Raw genomic sequence first — 20,452 nt, 5'->3', positions numbered from 1 at the left:
GATTTCTAATCCTAAGGGGGCATGTCGATTCGGGTTTCATCACTAGAGTTCTATAACTTGAAGTCTGTGCCAGGGAAAGGTTAACATCTCTAGTACTTAATCACGACCCGAAATGGCCTGAATGTTGACGATCGAAATAGGATTGCGGGCTTCCATTCTGCCAGAACCCTATAAATGTGCATTAGTATTAGAGGAATATTTACAAGTTAAAATAGCACATTTAACACATAAATAATACTTGTAATAGAGTTTTTCAAAAGATTCTGCCAAGAATCCCAATAATTTCTCAGAAGAATTAACTTCGGAATTTCAAATAAAATTGCACCAGTAGTTCTTTTGAAGACTTCTCCAGGGATTTATCAAAAGGTTCTTTCAGAACTTCCAAGTGCTTATCCGAAAATTATTTAAGGAATTCTTAAAAGAAGCCGTTCAGGAATTTCCTTTTTAACTGAATACAAAAATGGAAAAACTCAAAGGAACAGGTGATTTCAAAATTAGTTACTGTTGTGCTATTGCTGATAAGTTGATAAATAGTACAACAATAACTAAACTTGTACTTCAACAGAACATGTTATTTAAATGTAATTTAGTTAATGTATATCAATAACTTGATTATAACAAAATGAGATTGTCTAACAAAATTTGTTATGGAAAAGCTATGCCTTGATAATTTAATAATAACAAAACAAGATATAAAAACAGGTTATGTGATTTCGTAGTTATTACCTTGCTATTCTCCTCTGCTCGGGAGCACTGCTGGTTTGGGAAGAATTTGGCAGATTATAACTAAATGATAACTCTGTTGCAGTTTTTTTAAACAAATATGACGCCGTCCCCAAATAACGCGTCGCTCAAGGGAGAGGGAAAAGTACAACCGAACGTTACGGTTCATACAAAAATTTTAGGACTTTCATACAAAAAAGCGTAACGGAAGAGGGGGTTTGTTAAAACATGACGATTTTAGTGTTGCGTTCTTAGTTTTGTTTTATGGCTTTGACTCAAGTGGTCAGTATTACAAAAATGATTAAATTATTTCGCGTCAATATAAAAAAACCTAACACATTTTGTTTTTTTTTGTTACAAAAAATGTAGCAAATACTACAATAAATGTGTTACGATATTTTGTTATAGGCAATTATTTTGATATGCATAATGTAACAAATTCTGTTATATATCTGTTTGAATAAATAATACAAGTTTTGTTATAGTTTTGTTTTTAAAATAATAACAAATTTTGTTACAATGTTGTTATGGTTATTCACATATACGAATCCTTCCAACAAAATTATATCAAATTGTGTTATTTCTGACAACGGTTGTACTAATTTTGTTATAATCTTGTTAGGAGCTTCTGGTCGGGAAATTAAGAGAAAGGGATCAAGTCTCTCCAGTCTCCCCTACTAATCTAAAATAATTTCGATAAGTGAAAATTGCGCCTGTCCTGGTATTTTTCATCTATCCCCTGTATGCTTAGAAAAGCAGTATATGATGAAGAACTTTTAAGATTTAAGCGTAAAATAAGACTTGATTGGAAAACAAACATTTTTTTATCTGTATTAAAGAGATTTTTAGCCCTAGGCTAGTTCATCTCGGGTCGGGACCCACGCTTTACTTCTCCTTTGGTAGGATTAACCCACATTTTGTGAGTTTGTCGGGAGTGGGATTCGATAACAGGTCCTCGGCGTGATAGTCAAGTGTTTTAACCATCACATCAGGTCCGCAAACTATGTCGTTGACAAAACCGGATTAAGACTGTACTTTCATACACTATGTTCAATATTTTTGCAACACACTGTATTGCTCCAAAGTATGCATTGCAATGAAAGGCCACAAATGTTGGTGAGTGACTGAAATTCCTCACCATAGTCAGCACCCAATTCTGAGTAATTTCAATGACTGTATCTTACTACTAAACATCGTGCAATTGATAACAAACCCATTCCACACACCTTGGAACACTTTTCAACAGATATCACCTCCAGCACTCCCAGGCGAGCATGTTCCACTGTTTTTTCACCGTTACCGATCAATGTTGGTGTCGACTATTCCACGACCACATGTACCCCCACAGTAGAGCTGGAGTCCCACCGCCAGTCTTATCTTATCGCGCCCACCTATCTGGTTCGCCATATTGCTGCAACCGCTGCTTGCGCTCAATGAGCAAGTGTCGAATAGATAAGCCCAACCTGTTCGGAATACCTGCCTGCCGAAGGCAGAGACTCACGGTTCAGAATCGATTTAATTGTCCATTGAGGCACACTCTTGTCGGGCGTGAAGTGAAGTCGGAGGTGGCAAAAGGTAGAACATTGTCCCTGTCATTGTTATTCCGGTTCTGGGATTAGGAGAACTATCCTAGTTTGTGGTAACTAACGTCATTCCTGATTTCCACCAGGTGCACCAACAGAAAACGGAAGTGCCTCACACAGAGCATACGTCTAGTTGCCGGATAGGATTAGTATCGAAAGCAGCACCCACATCTGGACAAAATGGTGTCCGCCGAAACGATTGGTTCGATATTCATCAAAGTGTTCAAATTGGTAAGCCCAGGGGGATAAGAGTTTACTGGGTTCCTCGAACCAAAGTAGCGGAACGTGCTAAACGACGACGATCACAAGGATGATGAAGCCCATTCTGGGGATGAGTCACCAAAGCGGGAGTTGTTTGATTTGAGTGATTTAGTTCAATGCCGTCACGTTGACTCAGTGGTTACGATTCCTGATTGTGACGATGGCAAGTATGGGATTGGCAAAAGGTTTTTTTTGCGACAATTTATATTACTTATTCGACAGCGTTCTACTCCGAGAAATCATTACAAGAATTTACGCATTAATTAATTTCCAAATCTGTTATCTGTTTAAATTGATTTAACATATATTCATGCTGGTTCAACAATTTTGTTTAGTTGATTCAACCAAGAATCCACTATTTGACAGATCTACAGAAGCAGTCATAAGTTAGATATACAGAAACGTTAAAAACCATTCATTTTTGTTCGTCTCAAGAAAGAGACGAACCAGCCAAGGGCTGAAAGTCTCTCAAATAAAGATAAATCAATCAGATAATCATTTTTGTACGGAGATGTACTTTATCGACGACGAGGTCAGAGTATCTGAATGTAAACAAACACCTACCGAGAGCAAAATTTTAAATCGCTATTTCCGGTTTGGCAGTCTTCATGCTAAAAATTACTATGGGTGTAATGGGCGAAACCAAAGAGCCAGTATATTAATCATAATGATAACTTGTGAGTAAAATCAATCAGTGTTTTTTACAGACGCATTTTTTGGACTGCACACTGAAACAGTGGATGACACTCTTCATTTATGATGGTTCATACAGAGTGTAGCAAACGCAATGATGTCGCAAATGATGTGACCAGGTAAGGAACTCCAACTCTGGCCGGTGATGGTTGGGGAAACAAGACACAGTTTGTTGCACTGATGTGCTTCGGGTGGTGTAAATTTCCCAACCGGAACAGTAGTGGAAAACTTCATCCTCTCGCGCTAGGATTGGAAACTGAATCTTATGAAGATTGTCGACGAAAAAGTACTAACGCTTGCCTCAAATGAGAGGCGCTTGAAAGTGGAAAAGTTTCACCATTATTGGCAAAAAGGGCGGTTCGGGACCCGATCGAGTGGTTTGGAGCTGGTTGAGCGGTGAATCAGTGTTCATGTGAAGAGGAAGAAGCAGGCGATAAGGTGCCTTAGGCACCCTACACACTACTCAAACGGTTTGACCAACATTGACTCCGCCCCCAGGTTGGTGGTTGAGTTGGTGCTGTGTTTGACCGTGTGTGATGCTGCTTGACGAACCGATTTGGCAGTTCGTCAAACCGATTTGACGGTTGACGGTTTGGTCGGCAAAAATCAAACCAGTTTGATTTTACTCAAACCAACGGTGGGCGGAGCCAATGTTTGACGAACCAATCGTACCGTGTGTAGTGTTGTTGCACAAACACAGTGCGATTTCAAATGGGGGATGATGTTGGTGCAACCAAAGTGACATGTTGGTGCAACACGATTTGGCAGTTCGTCATACGGTTGCAGAAACATTCGCTGGTTCGACCAACCTGGGGGCGGTGGCAATGTTGGTCAAACGGTTTGAGTAGTGTGTAGGGTGCCTTATGAATTGTTATAAAATTGCTTCGTTTTTGCCACACCCAGATAACGGTTTGTGGCGAGTGAGGAGTTGCAAGAGAGTGGTAGAGCACTTGTTTGACTGTGTGGCTGCCTTGTGGAGGAAAATGAAAACGAGTGTTTGTTTATGTTTGAGTGATAACGAAAATATTTTATGTGATTCAATTATCAGTTTACATAAGCATGAAGGATAGTGTTGAAATTAAGCTGGAAAATGGGTTAGTCATCGAAGTAGTATTGCGTTTGATATAGATGCCTCGGTTACTTATGAGAATGTATCTACTTAAAGTTGTCTCAGGTCATAACCAAATGGCTCTCGAGTTATGAAACGTTCTGCACATTTTCAATGCATGTTTTTTGTTCATTAGCCGTGGAGATTTTTTGAGAATTTCTTGTTTATTTGTTTATAGGGATTTTAACCTTCTTCTAGCCATTCATTCCAAACTTTTAAGGATTGATTTTGTAGATTTTTAAAGTATTACGCTTCAAATCAACAATGAGAATGATCTGTAAAATAACAATCACTCAAATTAAATTTTTCTGAAACATATGAGTTTCAATGGGTATAATGAGCTTCAAAGTCGGTTTTCTTTTTTCATGGATTTTGTTACATAGAGTGTTTTGTAAAGTTAGGCTTGATTTCTCTTGAATTTATTTTGAGGAGTTCACTCGGGGATCCTCTAATGATCTCCCCGAGAGTTTTCTCGACGATTCCAACTTAAATTCTCACTGATGAACGTTCAGTTCCAGGTATTTACTCAAAAGTCCTAAAAGGAAATTTCTCGCGCTTAGTATCATATGGGCGCATCTACAATGATCTGTTTCGCTTCATCGATTTTCTCTTTGGTTAACAACTTGGCCGGCAAAGCATTTTCGTTTTTTTATTTATTTTTTATTTTTTATTTTTTATTTCGGAAGTAATTTCCGAAAGAAGAACTCATATTTTGTGAGTTTGTCGGGAGGAGGATTCGATCCCAGGTCCTCGACGTGATATTCAAGTGTTCTAACCATCACACCAGGTCCACTCCACATTTTTTTTTCGGTTGTTTTTGTTGGTTTAGAAGCTAGACCTAGTCGTCATTTACAAAAATACACCGAGAGATAATCCGAATATCGGTCCTATTTCCCGGAATAATCCGAAGAGAAAATCCATGAAGAAAAATCGATCGTTGTAGATACGCCTGTATTTCCACTCCAGAGATTCCCTCAGCAAAATCTCCAAGGATTTTTTTCAGAAATTTCTAAAGTTCTCAAAAAAAGAAATGCTTCAGGTGGATTTTCGATGGCGAGTTTTGAAATATCCTTTATTTTTTTTTTCAAGATTTCGTTCAACGAATCGTTCTAAATAGTTTTCAGGGATTCCTTCTGAAAGTGTTGCTAAAAGTCTTTCAGAAATTTCTCCACGGATTCTTCCGGATAATCCTTCAAGGCATCCTACAGCAATTCATCCGTAAAATTATTCAGGTACTTCTCTAGAATTGCTTCAAATAATTCCTTCAGGAATGCCCCCAAATTATTGCAAAAATCGTTCAGAAATGCCTCCTTTTATTCCTCCGAATAATCATTCGCGAAATTTTCCAGGAATTCTCTAGAATTTCTTTGAAGAATTCTTTCAATTTTTCCTTTAGGATTGCTCCCAAGAATATTTTGAAAAACTGTTTTATGTATTCGTTATATAATTTTGCAATAATTGCTTTAGGAGTTCGCCAAAAGATTCTTGTAAGGAAATCAACAGAATTCCTCTAAAGATAAGTTTGAAGATTTCTTCAAGGGATGATTGAAAAAAATCTTCCTACGAATCAAAGCACGAGAAGCATTCCTCCTCGGATTCGCTTTGGAAAATTTACAGTTGTTCCTCTTGAAACATCTTCAGTAATCTTTCTAAGCGATTTATTTAAAGACGCTTGAACTTTACCTGTATGGAACTTTTGAAATATTTATTTGTCTATTAAATCTAGTATACAAAAATCAATTGATTTGTTTTCCTCTAAGGATTCCCTCAAAAACTTCTTAAAAGATTTTTGCACATTCCTCCAAATATTCGTTCAAAAAGCTTTAAAACAGTTTTTTGGTCATTCACCCAAAGATTCCTATAAGAATTCCATTAGGGATATCCTCAGTAATTCCACCAAGTATGCTGAAATTCCTTAAATAAATTCCATCACGAACATATCTCGGGATTCTCTTGGGAATCCCACTAAGTAATTTTACGGGATTTTTTCGATTGATTGCTTCAGGAAATCCTTCCACAAAATATTCAAGAATTTATCAAAAGATTCCTTCACTTATTTCTCCATGGATTGCTCCAGGAGTTCCTTTAATGATTCTTTCAGGAATTATTATACTTATGGTTTCTATAAAATAAATTCCAGAGATTATTTTTTTTGGGAAATCTCACAATGATTCCTTCACAAATTTTCAAGAACATTCAAGAAATCCTCCAAAGATAACTTTAGAAATTCTTCCAGCGGTTGTTTCGGTAACTTTTCCATGGATCTCGCTCAAAAATTCACGCAATCCACAAGGAATTCCCTCAACGATTCTTTTAGGAACTCATCAAAAAAATTCTTTAGAAATTATTTCAAAATTTTTTTCAGGCCTTACTTTATGTGTTCTTACGATAATCTCTTTAAAGATTCCTTCAGGAATATACTCACGGATATTTTCAAAATCTTTTTCAAAGAGTTTTAAAGTAATTTCCCTATGCTTTTATTCAGAAACTTTACCAGCAGTGATTTCTTCAACTTTTGCTTAAGAAACTCCTATAAGCCCAGCGACCAGTAATCGTATAGGATGTTGCATAAGATGATAAAGTGGAGGCCATATGCGTGCATGCCTCCATTTAGTCGCATGTAAAATATATGCATATCGGCTCCACTTTGACATCTTATTCAACATCTTATACGATCATTGGTTGACTGGGAGATTCCTTTCTTTTTCAGAAACTCCTTCACCTATTCTTTTAAGAATTTATCCAAGGATTCCTTTACGAGTACACTCCTGGGTGCTTCCAAAAATTTCTCCAAAGATTTCCTAAGTAATTCCCCCAAGCTTTTCTTCAGAAACTCCTCTATGAGTGATTACTTCAAATTTTTCTTTGGAAACTCATCCAAGGCCTCTCTTAAGAAGTTCTTTAGGAATTTCTATAGGTGTTCCTCCAAGAATACCTAAAGAAATTCCTACAATGGTTGATTCAAAAAATCCTCTAAGAAATCATTTTTTGAAAGCATTTGTTGAGAAACTCCTCCAAAGTTTTCCTTAGGAATTTCTGCAAGGGGCTTTACCTGTACTTCTGCACAAATGTCACCAAGAAGAACACTAAAGACTTATTCTGGAATTCCTTCTATAGTTGTTTTTCTGTAACTATTGCAATATTTCGTTAAAGTATGCCTTTAAGTATTTCTCTCAGGAATACTAAGGGATTAAACAATTTATCTAGAAATTAATTTCATTCAGAGTAAACTTATCCGAAACCTCCTCTAATAATTCGTTCAGTAAATCTTTTAATGATTCCATCAATATGTTTTCAGGATTTTTTGGAAATCCATTACATCTTCCTTAAAATTTCCTCCAATGGTTTATTCAGGAATTTTTAATAGGGTTGCACCAAACATTTCTTCAAGAATATTTTAAGGAGTTCTTCAAATGTTCTTCTAATAAAGGGTGAGTCGTTAATTATTGTGCCACCCTACCTTCAACTGATTCGCAAATTGTCTACAGTTAACGAATTGAAACCAAATTTTTACAGTGGTTTAGTATATGTATGTATTTCAACTTTTTGGTATAGATTCAAATTTAGAATGCGTTTTAATTAAATTTAAGACATTTTCAATTAACGCCTTCCATGTGGACATGTTCAGGCTCCACTTGAAACAATGAATTATAGCTCTCAGGTTTGTTTATGCGCATCGTGCCTGGTTTTCATCCGGCTCCAAGCTTATGTTTCACTGTCAACCGTTCCTGAAACCTATTGACGAATATTAAGATGATCCGATAATGTATAATCATTAATTGTTCCAAGGCGCGATACCATGATTTTTGATTTTAGCACGTGATTGTACAACATCTTTTTCAGAACGGGTAACTAAATTTATTCTATATCGACCGGAATCTCACTGATAACTGCTCAATTCATTATATGTAAACAATATACTATAAGGAGAAACTGTGCAAAATTTGATTGATTTTGGTGAAGCAGGAAAAAAGTTACGTTAGTTTGAAAATGGCACAATAATTATCGACTCACCCTTTAATGCCTTTAGAGACTACTCCAGTAAATCCTTCAAGTATTTCATGAAAAACTCCTCCACGGTTTCCCTTTCCAGTTATCATCAAGAATTTGTCCATGGATTCCTTCAGGCATTTCATCTCCATATGTTTTCGAAGTAACTCCGAGCATGCCTTCAAAGAATAATTCCGATGTTCATCCAATGGCTGTTTCAGAAATTTCTTCAAATAGTTCTTTTAAAACTTCTTCAAGTATTCCACTTTTATATTCAATTAAACATTATTAAAGAGTTTCTAAGAACTTCCTCTAGTATTTCTTAGAAAATCCCTTCAGCAGGACTGCAGCTGTAAATTCTTCAAGTTTTTCTTCAGAAACTCGTCCAAGGCTTCTCTAAAGAATTCCCCAAGAGGTTTCTGCAGGAGTTCCTCCAGGAATTCACTTAGAAATTTAAAAAAGGATTGCTTCAGGAATTTCCTTGCGGAATCATTCAGCATTTCCTTTTCAAGAATTTTTTGAGAAACTCCCCCAAAGGATTTTTCAGGGATTTCTTCAAGGATCTGTTCAGGAACCCCTCTACAAATTCCATGGAAATTTTTTCCAAAGATTCATACCGGAATTCTTTCTCTTATTGTTTCAGAAACTTTTACAAAGATTCCTTCGGGTCTTTCTCCAAGGTATATGAAAGGATTTCTCAGAAATATTTTTTTCATGAATTCCAAGTATTCTTCCTCCAAGAATTTATCCAGGAATTTCTTCAGAAATATTTGAGTAAACTTCTTCCGGAACTTCTCGACTCAGTAAATCTTTTTCCAAAGGTTTCTTTTGAAAATTCTTTAGAAATTTCTTCAAAACTCATTTAAAAATGTATTCCAGAGTCATTCATAGAGTGGAAGGAACTTTGTCAAAGATTTTTTAGAGATTTTTTTCCTAGAACTTTTCAGTAAATTATTCAAATATTTCTTCAGAAAACCTCCCAAGGATTCCTTCTCCTGTTATCACCAGAATTTTATCCAAGCATTCCTTCAGGCTCTCCCCCAAGTATTGCTCCAGGTATCTCAAAAGATTTTGTACACGGGTATCTGCAGGAATTCCTTAATAAATTATTACAAGGATTTCTTTAGGAATACCTTCAATAAACCATTCAGTACTCGTTTTTTAAGCATTCTTTAAAGAACTCCTTCTATGATTCCGTCAATAATTCCTCCAAGGGATTCTACTGGAACTATTCCACAAACTCCATGAAAAGTCATGCATAAGTCTAAATTCTTACAATTACTCCTCCAGATATTTCTCCAAGGAAAACTAAGGGATTTTTTAAAGGTTCTTTCATAAATGCATCCAAGTCTTTACCTTAGGAATTTGTTCAACAATTTACTCAGAAATTTCTGAGAAATCTCCTTCGGAAACCCCTCAAATGATTCACTAAGTAAATCTTAAAAGGATGCCTCTAAGAATGTTTAAAGGATTTTTCCTGAGTTCTTCATTGAGGTGCTCCAAGAATTACTTCAAAGATTTTTTTAAGAATTCTTCCTCGGATTTTTTCAGTCAACTCTTCAAGTATTTCTTCAAAAACTCCCCTAAAAATTCCCTGTCCTGTTTATCCAAGAATTCCTTCATGCATTTCTCCAAGTCTTGCTCTAGAAATTTTTCAAAACTGCTTCGAGAATTTATACTGGTGTTCATTGATGGATTACGACTTGGATTCTTGGCTTTTCAGTTCGATTGTGAGATCAAGTTCATCCAATAGTTGGCTTAGGTTCTTATCATGATTTCTCTTGAAATTCTTTCAAAAATTCCACTTTATAAACATGATATACGGTATTTTGATGGCTCGGAATAAACCTTGGTGAGAACATTTGCGTTATCTGTCACAAACGTCACAATAATTCTCAAGTTTTGAATGCACTTACCAGACAGAGCCTCACAATTTTCAAACTGTGCACTGATATTTTTTTCAATGTTGCGAGCCTTCTCAAGTTTAAGATCCCAGTAATTCAATTAGAGCCTGTGAATCTTCAAAAATCCATTCCAGAGTAGTTTGGATGACATCGATAACCCATACCCTGTACCATAAAGATTCTACAATTGTTTTAAGGATTTTTAAGTGCCGCAGACTTTGTTTCGCGACCATTCATCGCGCATAAAATTTGGTTTAACATTCTTGATTTGAGAAGACTTTGGAAACTTGGAGCAGTTCTGGGATGGAAACTTCAACAGGTTATGATAGGAAGTGATACATCGCGTGTTAAGTTTATACAGATAACTGCTTATGAGTAGCAAATCGACGAAATACTCATAAATTATGTAGAATTTATGAAAAATACGCTGAAAAATGCCACGAATTTTCGGCTACCTTCAAAAGAGAGTCGGTACTAGAGATGCTATATATAAAAATGTATCTTCGGATAGTATGTTTGTTCCATACTTTCAGCCACATTTTTTTGTTTAGACTCAGTGGCTCAGTTATTCTGATAACCATCCCGATCTCATCTACTAATTCTCTAAATTATTACTCTAGTGACTGAGCTTCGTCAAGTACATCTGCTTATTTCATCAGAATTCTTTTTAAAATACTTCAAATACTGTTTTAGTTTTTTTTATGAAATGCTTCAAAAGTCCACAATCAATGCAGTGAATTCGTTACAGGTTTCCCTAACCATTTATCCAACCCATAAATCCAACATTTGTTACTGAAAAAAGCACCACGGCGAAGCTTCAATTCTTAATGTTCGCCTCTGGAGCTGAATAAAACAATTTATCAAAACATACATTATCCACCAACGCACAAATTACACCGACCATCCCACTGGGAGGCAGGTACCAACCGTTCATTCCAGTTAGTAGTCGACAGTCGACGCGGGATAAAATTCCACCGTTTTGAAACAGGTACCGACTGACACTGATACACGATGCGAGCCCTTCATAAATTTCTTCGGAAAATGCAAACAATGTCTATTCAAACTTCACGGCGCACACAGGTTTGATGCTGCGAGGGGGCTCATCCAAAATTTCCGCCGAAATTCTTAATTGTTTAAGCTCCCCGAAAAGTGCGAAAATTACAGATGAGAAATTGGCTCGGTCGGGATGTTTCATGGGTGTCTGACTTTCGCCGGAAAGGAAATGAACAACGCACCCTTTCAAATGCGTCCAGCTGCGGCTGTGCGATCAAGCATCGAGGATTGTATTTAATTTTAATATTACCCTTCGACTCGGGACCAGAAATGTAAATTTCCAAGAAGTTTTGGTAAAAGTTGTATGCAAATTATAACTTTATTTGTTAAAATATGCGTGAAACGGAGAAACAACTTTCCCAAGTCAACATCTTCCGGGGATAGTTGAATTGCGATCTCCGCATCAAGAAGTTTCAATTAACGATTTAATATCTTTCATCAGTATTTTCAAGCGGTAAATTTATTCATGCTCGGAAGTCCAATAAACAGTCCTCTGACTGCGCTCTCTCTATTAAACCATCGCATCGTCCTCGGATTATCACCTTCTTTTTCAAATTGCCACCATCATTGCGCGTCGTTAAGCACTAATCTAATTCTATTTGCACTTGCTCTATTCTCGCAACTGTCCCACCGCGCCCCCCTGAACAGGCACTGAACCTGGTGGTTCTCATCATCTACCGGACCGGTTACGGGGGTGACTTCCTCGGTGTCGGTGGCACATGGAACCTAAACGAGGAGAAAAGTCCCGACGCGGAAATTGTGGCCTCCGGAGTGTTTGTCGGCTACTTCATCTACACCTCGGTGCAGCTGATTACGTTCTGCTTCGGTACGACCAAGCTGAAGCGCGAGCTATCGGACACCATCATGAACGTGGTCGGTACGTTCATGTGGGTCGCCGTTGGGGGCACCGCATTGCACTACTGGCACGGCTATCTGGCGGAACACGACTTCCAGCACATCACCTCGGAACGAACGGTAAGTGGAAATGTTTCGGGGGTGGGTGGGGGTCCATGGTTGATGCAAGTTGACGGTTAAAAATAATTGTGCATCAAAGTTAAAATCATTCGGAGTTTTTGGGATACAAGCACTAGAGTAGGCAGCTTTTTATTAATCACCCTCCTAAGGAAACACGAGAATGAGAAGGATGGAGGAGAGGGCACTTGTCCTCACTTTCATCCTGCTCTTTCTAGTGTCATTCAAGGAGACTGAGTGAGAAGGAAGAATGCTCCCTATGCTCCCTATGCTAGTGCATACAGGTGCCAAATCAAATCATTTACTAGAGCGGGTGATTTATGTAAAACAATCTGTATCTCATACAATGTTCATGCCACTCTCAACTTTCTTTCTCTTTTTTTTGCAAAACGTCCCCACTGGAACAAAGCCTGAATCTCAACCATCACCCTCAGCATAGTCATGCTGAATACCTATCCATTTATAGCTGTGGCTATATGGGCCCCTACCCTATACTTAAAGCCATTGTTAGAACAAGAAACAAGTGAAAAACCCGTGTCACTCCAACTTCATAGCACATAAAACTCAACCTTTTTATGTCTGCCTACCTAGAAGCCTTGGATGTAACTTATGCTAGCAATAGGCAAATAGCATAAGCATAGCACATCAATCTGTATCCGACTGTTTTTTCAAAATATTCTGACATATGTATGTGTCTACACAAAAAGCTCATCCGGTATATAAGGATTACAGAGGGCGAGCGGTTGCATCATCATTTGCTTCCCTTTCCCGGCAATGACCAGTTTGATGATGTTACATTGTTTACTAAAATTAAAACTCTACCAACACTTCCACACTGAAGATGCCTGTTTACCTCATATAGGGTTTGGGTGCTAATAGTGGGCCCCCTAAGCCATCGAAATTTACTTCTGCGGCTTTTTCGCTATGTTACGTCAAGAGGTTATTCCAAAGTGGAATTTTATAACTAGCTTTATGCCCTTTCTCTATGTTAAGACCGCCAAACATACAACAACAATAAATTATTCCAGTGAAATACCCATTTGAAAATATCGATCGCTGCTCATAATGGACCCTACCAGGGTCAGCTATAGGATTATTTACAAATATCTCGGTGCCTATAGTGGACCCCCATTTGATTTCCTTGTTATCTGTCACGCTGCCGACGGAACCTATAGCGGATCCTCCTGAATGTGCCTATAGTGGACCGTTTTGAGTGTTTACATTCATTAAATAGTTAAAATAATTGATTTGTGTGGCCAATGGGCAATTTGTTTGCTAGGTACTGCTGTGGAGCAATGTAATTGATGTTCCCCGGTGGAATTTGGCTGGAATCAGTTGATTTGGGCATTTGTATTTGGGTTTTTCTGTAGGGGGTCCACTAAGGTGGCCCACACTTATATGAAAAACAAAAATTTCGAAAAATGCCAAGTCTTACCTTCTCAATCAGTTGTTTTGGACTCCCAGAAGCTACGTTCAAAATTTTAGCAAAATCGGTTGAGCCTAAGGGGGCGCTCAAAACGCTTGAAGTTTGTATGGGAAAACTTGGCCAAATGTATGCAGAAATTTTAAGTTTTCGAATTTAGCCGCTAGGTGGCGCTGTAAGCGTTTAATAATCAAACCCTTTGGTATTATTGTAGGTGACTCTATGTCAAACAACTTTGTCAAAGACCGCAAAGTGATCCAAAGTCTGTGAAAAAAGTTATACCCTAGGAAAAGTGAGGATAAACTTTATTGGACACATTCTACCGTGACGTTACAACGTTTTGACGCCATTTTAATGAGATTTTTAACTATAACTCGTAAATTCGACCGTAAACCCTCAAATATTTTTGCATATTCGGATTCCTTGTAAAATTTCCAATAAGTATGATCTGCTGAACAGTTAGTTTTCATTGGAAAAGTATGTTAGAAATGGGAATTAGTAGCGTGACGTTACAAAGTTGTAACGTCACGCTACTAATTCGCATTTTTAACATATTTTTCCGATTAAAACTTATTGTTCAACATATCATACGTATTGGAAATTTTACAAGGAATCCGAATATGCAAAAACATTTGATGGTTTATGATCGAATTTACGAGTTATAGTGGAAAATCTGACAGAAAAGGCGTCAAATCGTTGTAACGTCACGGTAGAATGTGTCATTGTTATTTTTCCAATACATGTAAAGGAATAATATCAATAAAGAAATCGCAATACTTTGCCTCACTTTGCTTTGGCATTTTTCGAAATGTTTGTTTTTCATATAAGTGTGGGCCACCCTAGGGTCCACTATAGGCGCAGGGTCGACTACTAGCACCCAACCCCTATTCACCTCACTGTTTTTTTATGTGTATGTGCAAATGATGTGTTGACTTTGGGAGACAGCTTGATTGTATGATGGTTGCCAGAATGTCACTTGCCAGAAAAAGTTTGCCAGAATGAATCGTTTCCACGAAAACCATTTGCCAAATAGCGCCAGTAGCCAGAAAACCATTGTATTTATCAGAATTATTGCTACATTTTTATATTGCCAGATAATTAGCCTTGTCATTGGCACAACAGAATTCTGGTGAATGATATTCTAGAACTCGATGGTAGTTGTCTGTCATGCAATTTATTAGACGTTACTAATTTATTTTCCCGACGTTTCGGTCATTGGGTGTGATCTTTTTCAAGGGAAAAATGGTTTGTCGTCTTCGTCTTTAAAGATTTTGCTGTTCTGCTTTTCGAGTGGTCATGGCTTTGCTTAATTGTACAAAATTTTTGCGTTAACACTTTCTCTGGTTTGTCACAGGGTTTTGTTTAGTGACAAAAACGGTTTTAAAAATAAAACATCTAATCAATTGAATGACTGAGATAGCCGCAAATGAAAGTCGATTTTCTAGAATAGTTTTTTTTTGCTTCTAGGAACAGTCATGGTAACGACTGAAAATTATGATAATATTCTAGTATACAAACATCAGTGACCTCACGCGCAACATTGGTTAAAGTTTTGTTAAAGTCGAGTCAAGTACAAGACACTGAAGACGACCTTACAGTTGAGGCCGAAATACGTATCTGTCAAAGGATGCAAATTCTTAGTGGAATTCAAAGGAACAGTACCTAACCCGATTTTCTTTTTATTTAAAGTTTTGTTTTTTTTTTTAATCTGATAGTAGCACAAAAGCTACGTAGTAAAACTTAGTTTGGTATGGTCTTTTGAGATTTGCTTATAAAACTGTTGGCGTTAGCCTGCTGATAAATCAGAAATATTTCCTTTTTCTATTGAAAGTTGTTGTTTTTATCAACCCTCTAATACCCATTTTTTTTTATTTTGATCTAAGTATCATTTTTTCGTCATATAAAATCGACTTGAACATGTTTTGGAAGATGATTTTTAATTTTAATTCTCGATTTTTTAGAACACTGATTTGGGAAAAATTTAAAATATATTAAATGTAGCGATTAAATACAGAATAAACAATGACATCTGAAAGGAGACTAAAACAACATTTTTTCAATTATTTAAAAAAAATGTAAATACGCTTCAAAAGACATCAAAATCCACACATAACAGTACTAAATATCAGACACAAATATAAAAATTTTGATTGTCCACGAAACAAAAATTACAAAAAATGCTCAAACTATACCCCGTTTAAGGGCGGGGTTAGGTATTAGAGGGTTAAATATAATATCCAGATAATAATTGTCATAACTGTTTTAACGAGATTTTTAGCCCTAGGCTAGTTTATCTCGGGACCCACACTTTACTTCCCATCCGAAGGAAGAACTCACATTTTGCGAGTTTGTTAGGAGTGGGATTCGATCCCAGGTCCTCGGCGTGATAGTCAAATGTTCTAACCATCACACCAGAACCGCTCCACTGTATTGAAACTGTTAGACAAATACAAATTTTGAACTTTCTGTGGATTCATCTTTTTGTAAAATATCTAGAGAATCATTTAATGTGGTCAATTCTAAAATTTTACTTCCCTATTTCTTTAGTTTAATTCTTCTAAACCAGAACAAATTTACTAGAAAAAAATGTAATAGATTCCGCACCCTGGTTTGATAGTGAAAAAGCCGAGAAATGAGAGAACATATTTAATTCTGGGGAATGGTCCATTCTGGCAAACAGTTTTCTGGCAAATGGTCTATTCTGGGGAATGGATTTCTGGGAAATGGTCTATTCTGGTGAATAGTTTTCTGGCAAATGTCATACAATCGATGGCTTAGCAAGATAAATTAAAAACCGACTTGTTTAAATCTTTCCCGACGCTTCGGTCCGTTTGGGATTTTTTTCAGGAGTTCGACTGGGTCCGACAAAATTTGACGGTCTATGCGCCGGTTAATCTGCAATATTTTGCGCAGGTCGAAATCGGGTACAAAGTTTTGCTGGTGGAATGGATTAATAGATAACAAAAACTATCAGGAATCACTCAAAAATGCAATCCGATGATTTTAGACTAGCTATGAAATATGACTCTCTAAGGTCCCGATACCATAAAAACGTGAAAAAAACTAATATATTAACATTTTATTTTTCGCAAAAACACAATTTTGCCCCTTCAACTTGTTTTTTCTAAAAAACAAAAAATCGATAGCTTATAAACAAAAAAAAATTAAAATCAGTGAATCAAAATTCAACCAATTCAACAATAACAACAATGTCGCAACCTGAATTTGTTGCAACATTCTACCCAATGCGACATAGGTTTGTCCCAACTTGAACAAAATAGGACAATGATCGTGCATCACGAGTTTACAGATTTTAAAGGCTTGCATTGTGATTTTCGAGTGGTAACTTCGAGTCGGCAAACACTGCAACGCTGCTGAAGACGTATCACCAAAAAGTTTCGATTTTGGGTTGGTAATGATTGATTATTCACGAGTTGAAAAGTACGCAACAAATTCAGGTTCCTTATGTCTGCAACAAAAATTTTCGAGATCATGTCATTATCTGTTATCAGTTGGGATAGAAAGTTTTTTTTTTTTATTTGTGAATTTTAACTTAATGCTAATTCTTCACACTGGGATAAAGAGTAATTGCCACGTCTTCTTTGTTGCTTGTTTTGTGCCTCTTGTGTCTGACAATTCTCTTCACTGATTAAAATCGGTCAACTGGTTCAATAGTTTTTTTTTTTGATAAAATATTGCTTTGATTTTTTTTTTTGATTTTTGAACCACTCCATCATAAAATTGGTCACCCTTATGATGAAAGAAAAAATTACAGGTCTTAATACTTTTGACAATCTACAAACCCACCAAATTTCGTGACATGCGGAGTTGCACTTTATCGATTTTCTATGGAATGAGTGTATAGAAAACAATGTTACTAAGCAATGTTATTGAAAAATATTGCAACATGTGCAGAACGTGTGAAGGGTACCTTAAGCAATGTCCTCCCTAATGCAAAGATAAGTCAAATTGTTCTTTTAATACTCGGCCGTTTTGTTATTAAATTAAGGAATGATATGTGTAAAATTAAACTTGTTTGTTCATGCATCCATTGTGCCCATATTTTTGGGACATGATAATTTGTATTTCGGACAATATTTCATTCAATTGAAGATTTTGGATTCACACAAGGAGATATAAAGTAAAAATTTACTTCAGCATATGCGCTGATCTCCGTCACATTAGACGAAATAAGCCAATCGTTACAGGTATTCCGACTTACCTTTGCCAATGCCTCATTAGATGAAAGCAAAAATATGTAGACTATCGATAACCAGCCTTTATAGCACTGTAAATCGAAAAATAACACTGAATTTCACTCCACTTAGGACTTGACAATTTTAATCGTTTTGCGTATGACGAAGGAAACCGCACCAAAGCAACAGCTAGCCAAAATATAACTTATCGAACTGACATTCAAGTCACACCCAACAAAAGCTCTGTACAGAATGCAGTAAAAGCCGTTCAATTGATAATATAAATTATTTTTTCCTGTCGATAAAATGTAAACAAAATAGTTTTTTTCGTCCAAAGCAGAATGCAAGCAAATGTGTGCGTGGATTTTATGCATACAAAACATCGTATTCAACAACTACTGAGAAGGCTGTGAAGGCATATTATGACCTAGTGGACAAAAATAAAGACTAAAATACTTAAGTTTTTATTAGAAAGCTAAGTTTTCTGAATGTAAAAGCTTTCGCTCAATAGTAGTATAACAACATGATTTGATGAAGATTGCGAAGAATTTTACTGACTTTTAGAATACACAACTACAATCGAATGATTTTTGACCATCCAATATATTTTTAGTATTTTTAGACTGTTTCTTTTTATCAAATTTTAAATGCTATGTCGATGGAATGTTGTTGTTTTCTCGATAGTCATTGAATTCACGTGGCTGAAGCGGTAAGCTTTTGAGTATTCGGAATTTCAAACATGCAAAATTGTCTTTGGCAGAAAAAGCTCTCAGTTAATATCCGTGCAAGGCTCTGTAGGCCGTGCTCTGTAGGCCACTAAGCTGCAATGTAGGCTTTGTCCCAATTGGTACGTTACGCTGATCATATCAGCAACGGATTGTCCTTTAATTCCATTATCTAAAAAGACCATTAAATTCCTTTCTTCACTAAGCAAACTGGAAACGGAATCAAGCTCTTTCATCAGTCACCGTACATCATACACCCACTCAAAAAAAAAGAAGAAATCTCACCTCCAAAGCAATTAAACTTTGTTCAATTTTTCATTCCCTTCAACTCATCCCTTTCTTATTCTTTTTCCCTTCTTCTCTCCCGCAAAACTCTAGGCCGGACTTGCCCTGGGATCGCTTTGCGTTGTGACCGGTGCCCTCTACCTGGCCGATTCGGTCCTGGCGTTCATCCACTACGCCAAGCACGAGAACAGCAAGTACTAAGTGGTAGACCGTGGACTGCGGAAACGCGGTTGGTCCAGAGGTGTGGCTGGTCGGTTGTGAGCTTGAAATATTGCACCCGGTGCAATCAAGATTTTCCCCAAAAAATGCGCTGGAAGTGTCCCCGTGTTGTAGTTAATGTTAAGCATAAGTAAGGTCCAAACGAAGAGGAAAAACTGTCATATATCATTACGTACCGTAAGCCGTAAGAGTTTTTAAGATAAGAAGAGGCGAAACTTTTACCTACTTTATGCCTTTTTGCTTGGTGGGTGGCACAATTACCAAGACAAATGGCAAATAACGACATTTTCTGTAAGTATTCTACAAGTGTATAAGCGTAGCAGTAAGAAACCGTGAAAATGCAATGTGCCGAATCCATACGGATAAAAGCAATAGACCCGGACAATTCGATGTAAAGAATAAATGTCATATTGAACAAAGCTATATTTCAGGATAAAATCAGAATTTCATTTACCAATAAACACCGTTTCATATAGGAGGCTTGTTATTTCTGCCCGAACATCCCTTTTTTATTCCTTTCCTCATTCGCTTTTAAAAAAATCTGCTATTGCCATATTTTTTCTTGGTTCAACACGAATGCGTGGAGTAGACTTGAGTCTTTGTCACTTTTGGTCATATGCTGACACTTCGTGTAAAATGCATGTCTCTATTATTTTTTGTAGTTTCTAAACATCATTTCTATTGGCATTGTGTAAATGGGAATGGGATTATAATCATAGGTGATACAGTTCCAGATCACTGCAGGTTGTTTGCATTTCATTCGTGATTAAAACGGAAAGTGGTGTATGCAACGAAATTACGTTTGTTTTTTATTAATCTTTATTTGCCTTTGAAATTGAGATGAACCAGCTTTGAGCTGGAAATCTCATGAATGAAGCATAAAAGAACACTTTGGTAGAAGAACCTTACTTTCGTAGGGGGATTTATATATAGATGTCTTAGCTTTAATTAATGCCTATATGGTTTCGCATTTTGCGTTTTATTCGATGTTTGCTACTTTCAATAAAACTTAAATGGTAATCTCGCGTGTCATGCCTCGAGCGGCAATTAACTTCATCTGATGATGATTTCCTGAAACGCTTATTCAATACACACTTCCCCAGATGTGTGGATATTACATCAGGATGAACCTGATAGATATCGATTGAATGTGCACTAAATCGCTTTGCTTCTTTTAAACCTCTAAAATGTGAATTCTTTTAACATGTTTTGATTAAACTGCTTGTTTGCAGCCTTGCTATTCCCAAATTTTGACGGGATTATACTGTCAAGTTTACCCATAAATGGATAATGCATCGTATGAAGATCAGACCTATT

The 20,452-nt window shown here is 36.8% G+C and overlaps 1 protein-coding gene across 1 annotated transcript; it reads left to right on the top strand.

The window, feature by feature from the left end:
- Window positions 1-2,145: 2,145 nt before the first annotated feature.
- Window positions 2,146-19,608, top strand: LOC109433204 (protein snakeskin). Its single transcript, XM_019709605.3, has 4 exons — window positions 2,146-2,298; window positions 2,393-2,537; window positions 11,964-12,290; window positions 19,010-19,608. Exons 2-4 carry the CDS (start codon window positions 2,487-2,489, stop codon window positions 19,115-19,117), a joined length of 486 nt encoding a protein of 161 aa, XP_019565150.1. The 5' UTR covers window positions 2,146-2,298; window positions 2,393-2,486; the 3' UTR covers window positions 19,118-19,608.
- Window positions 19,609-20,452: the final 844 nt, after the last annotated feature.

The sequence above is a fragment of the Aedes albopictus genome, chromosome 3 (assembly GCF_035046485.1).
Source record: "Aedes albopictus strain Foshan chromosome 3, AalbF5, whole genome shotgun sequence".
Taxonomy (NCBI): Eukaryota; Metazoa; Arthropoda; class Insecta; order Diptera; family Culicidae; genus Aedes; species Aedes albopictus.
The sequence above is the reverse complement of the archived record's forward strand: the minus strand, read 5'-3'. Positions and strand labels throughout refer to the sequence as shown.

What these genes read in the sequence shown, in the direction of transcription:
- LOC109433204 (XM_019709605.3), top strand. Translation starts at nt 2,487, where the DNA reads ATGGTGTCCGCCGAAACGATTGGTTCGATATTCATCAAAGTGTTCAAA. An exon ending in TCATCAAAGTGTTCAAATTG is followed by an intron (nt 2,538 to 11,963) that starts GTAAGCCCAGGG and finishes CCCCCTGAACAG; the next exon opens with GCACTGAACCTGGTGGTTCT. An exon ending in ACATCACCTCGGAACGAACG is followed by an intron (nt 12,291 to 19,009) that starts GTAAGTGGAAAT and finishes GCAAAACTCTAG; the next exon opens with GCCGGACTTGCCCTGGGATC.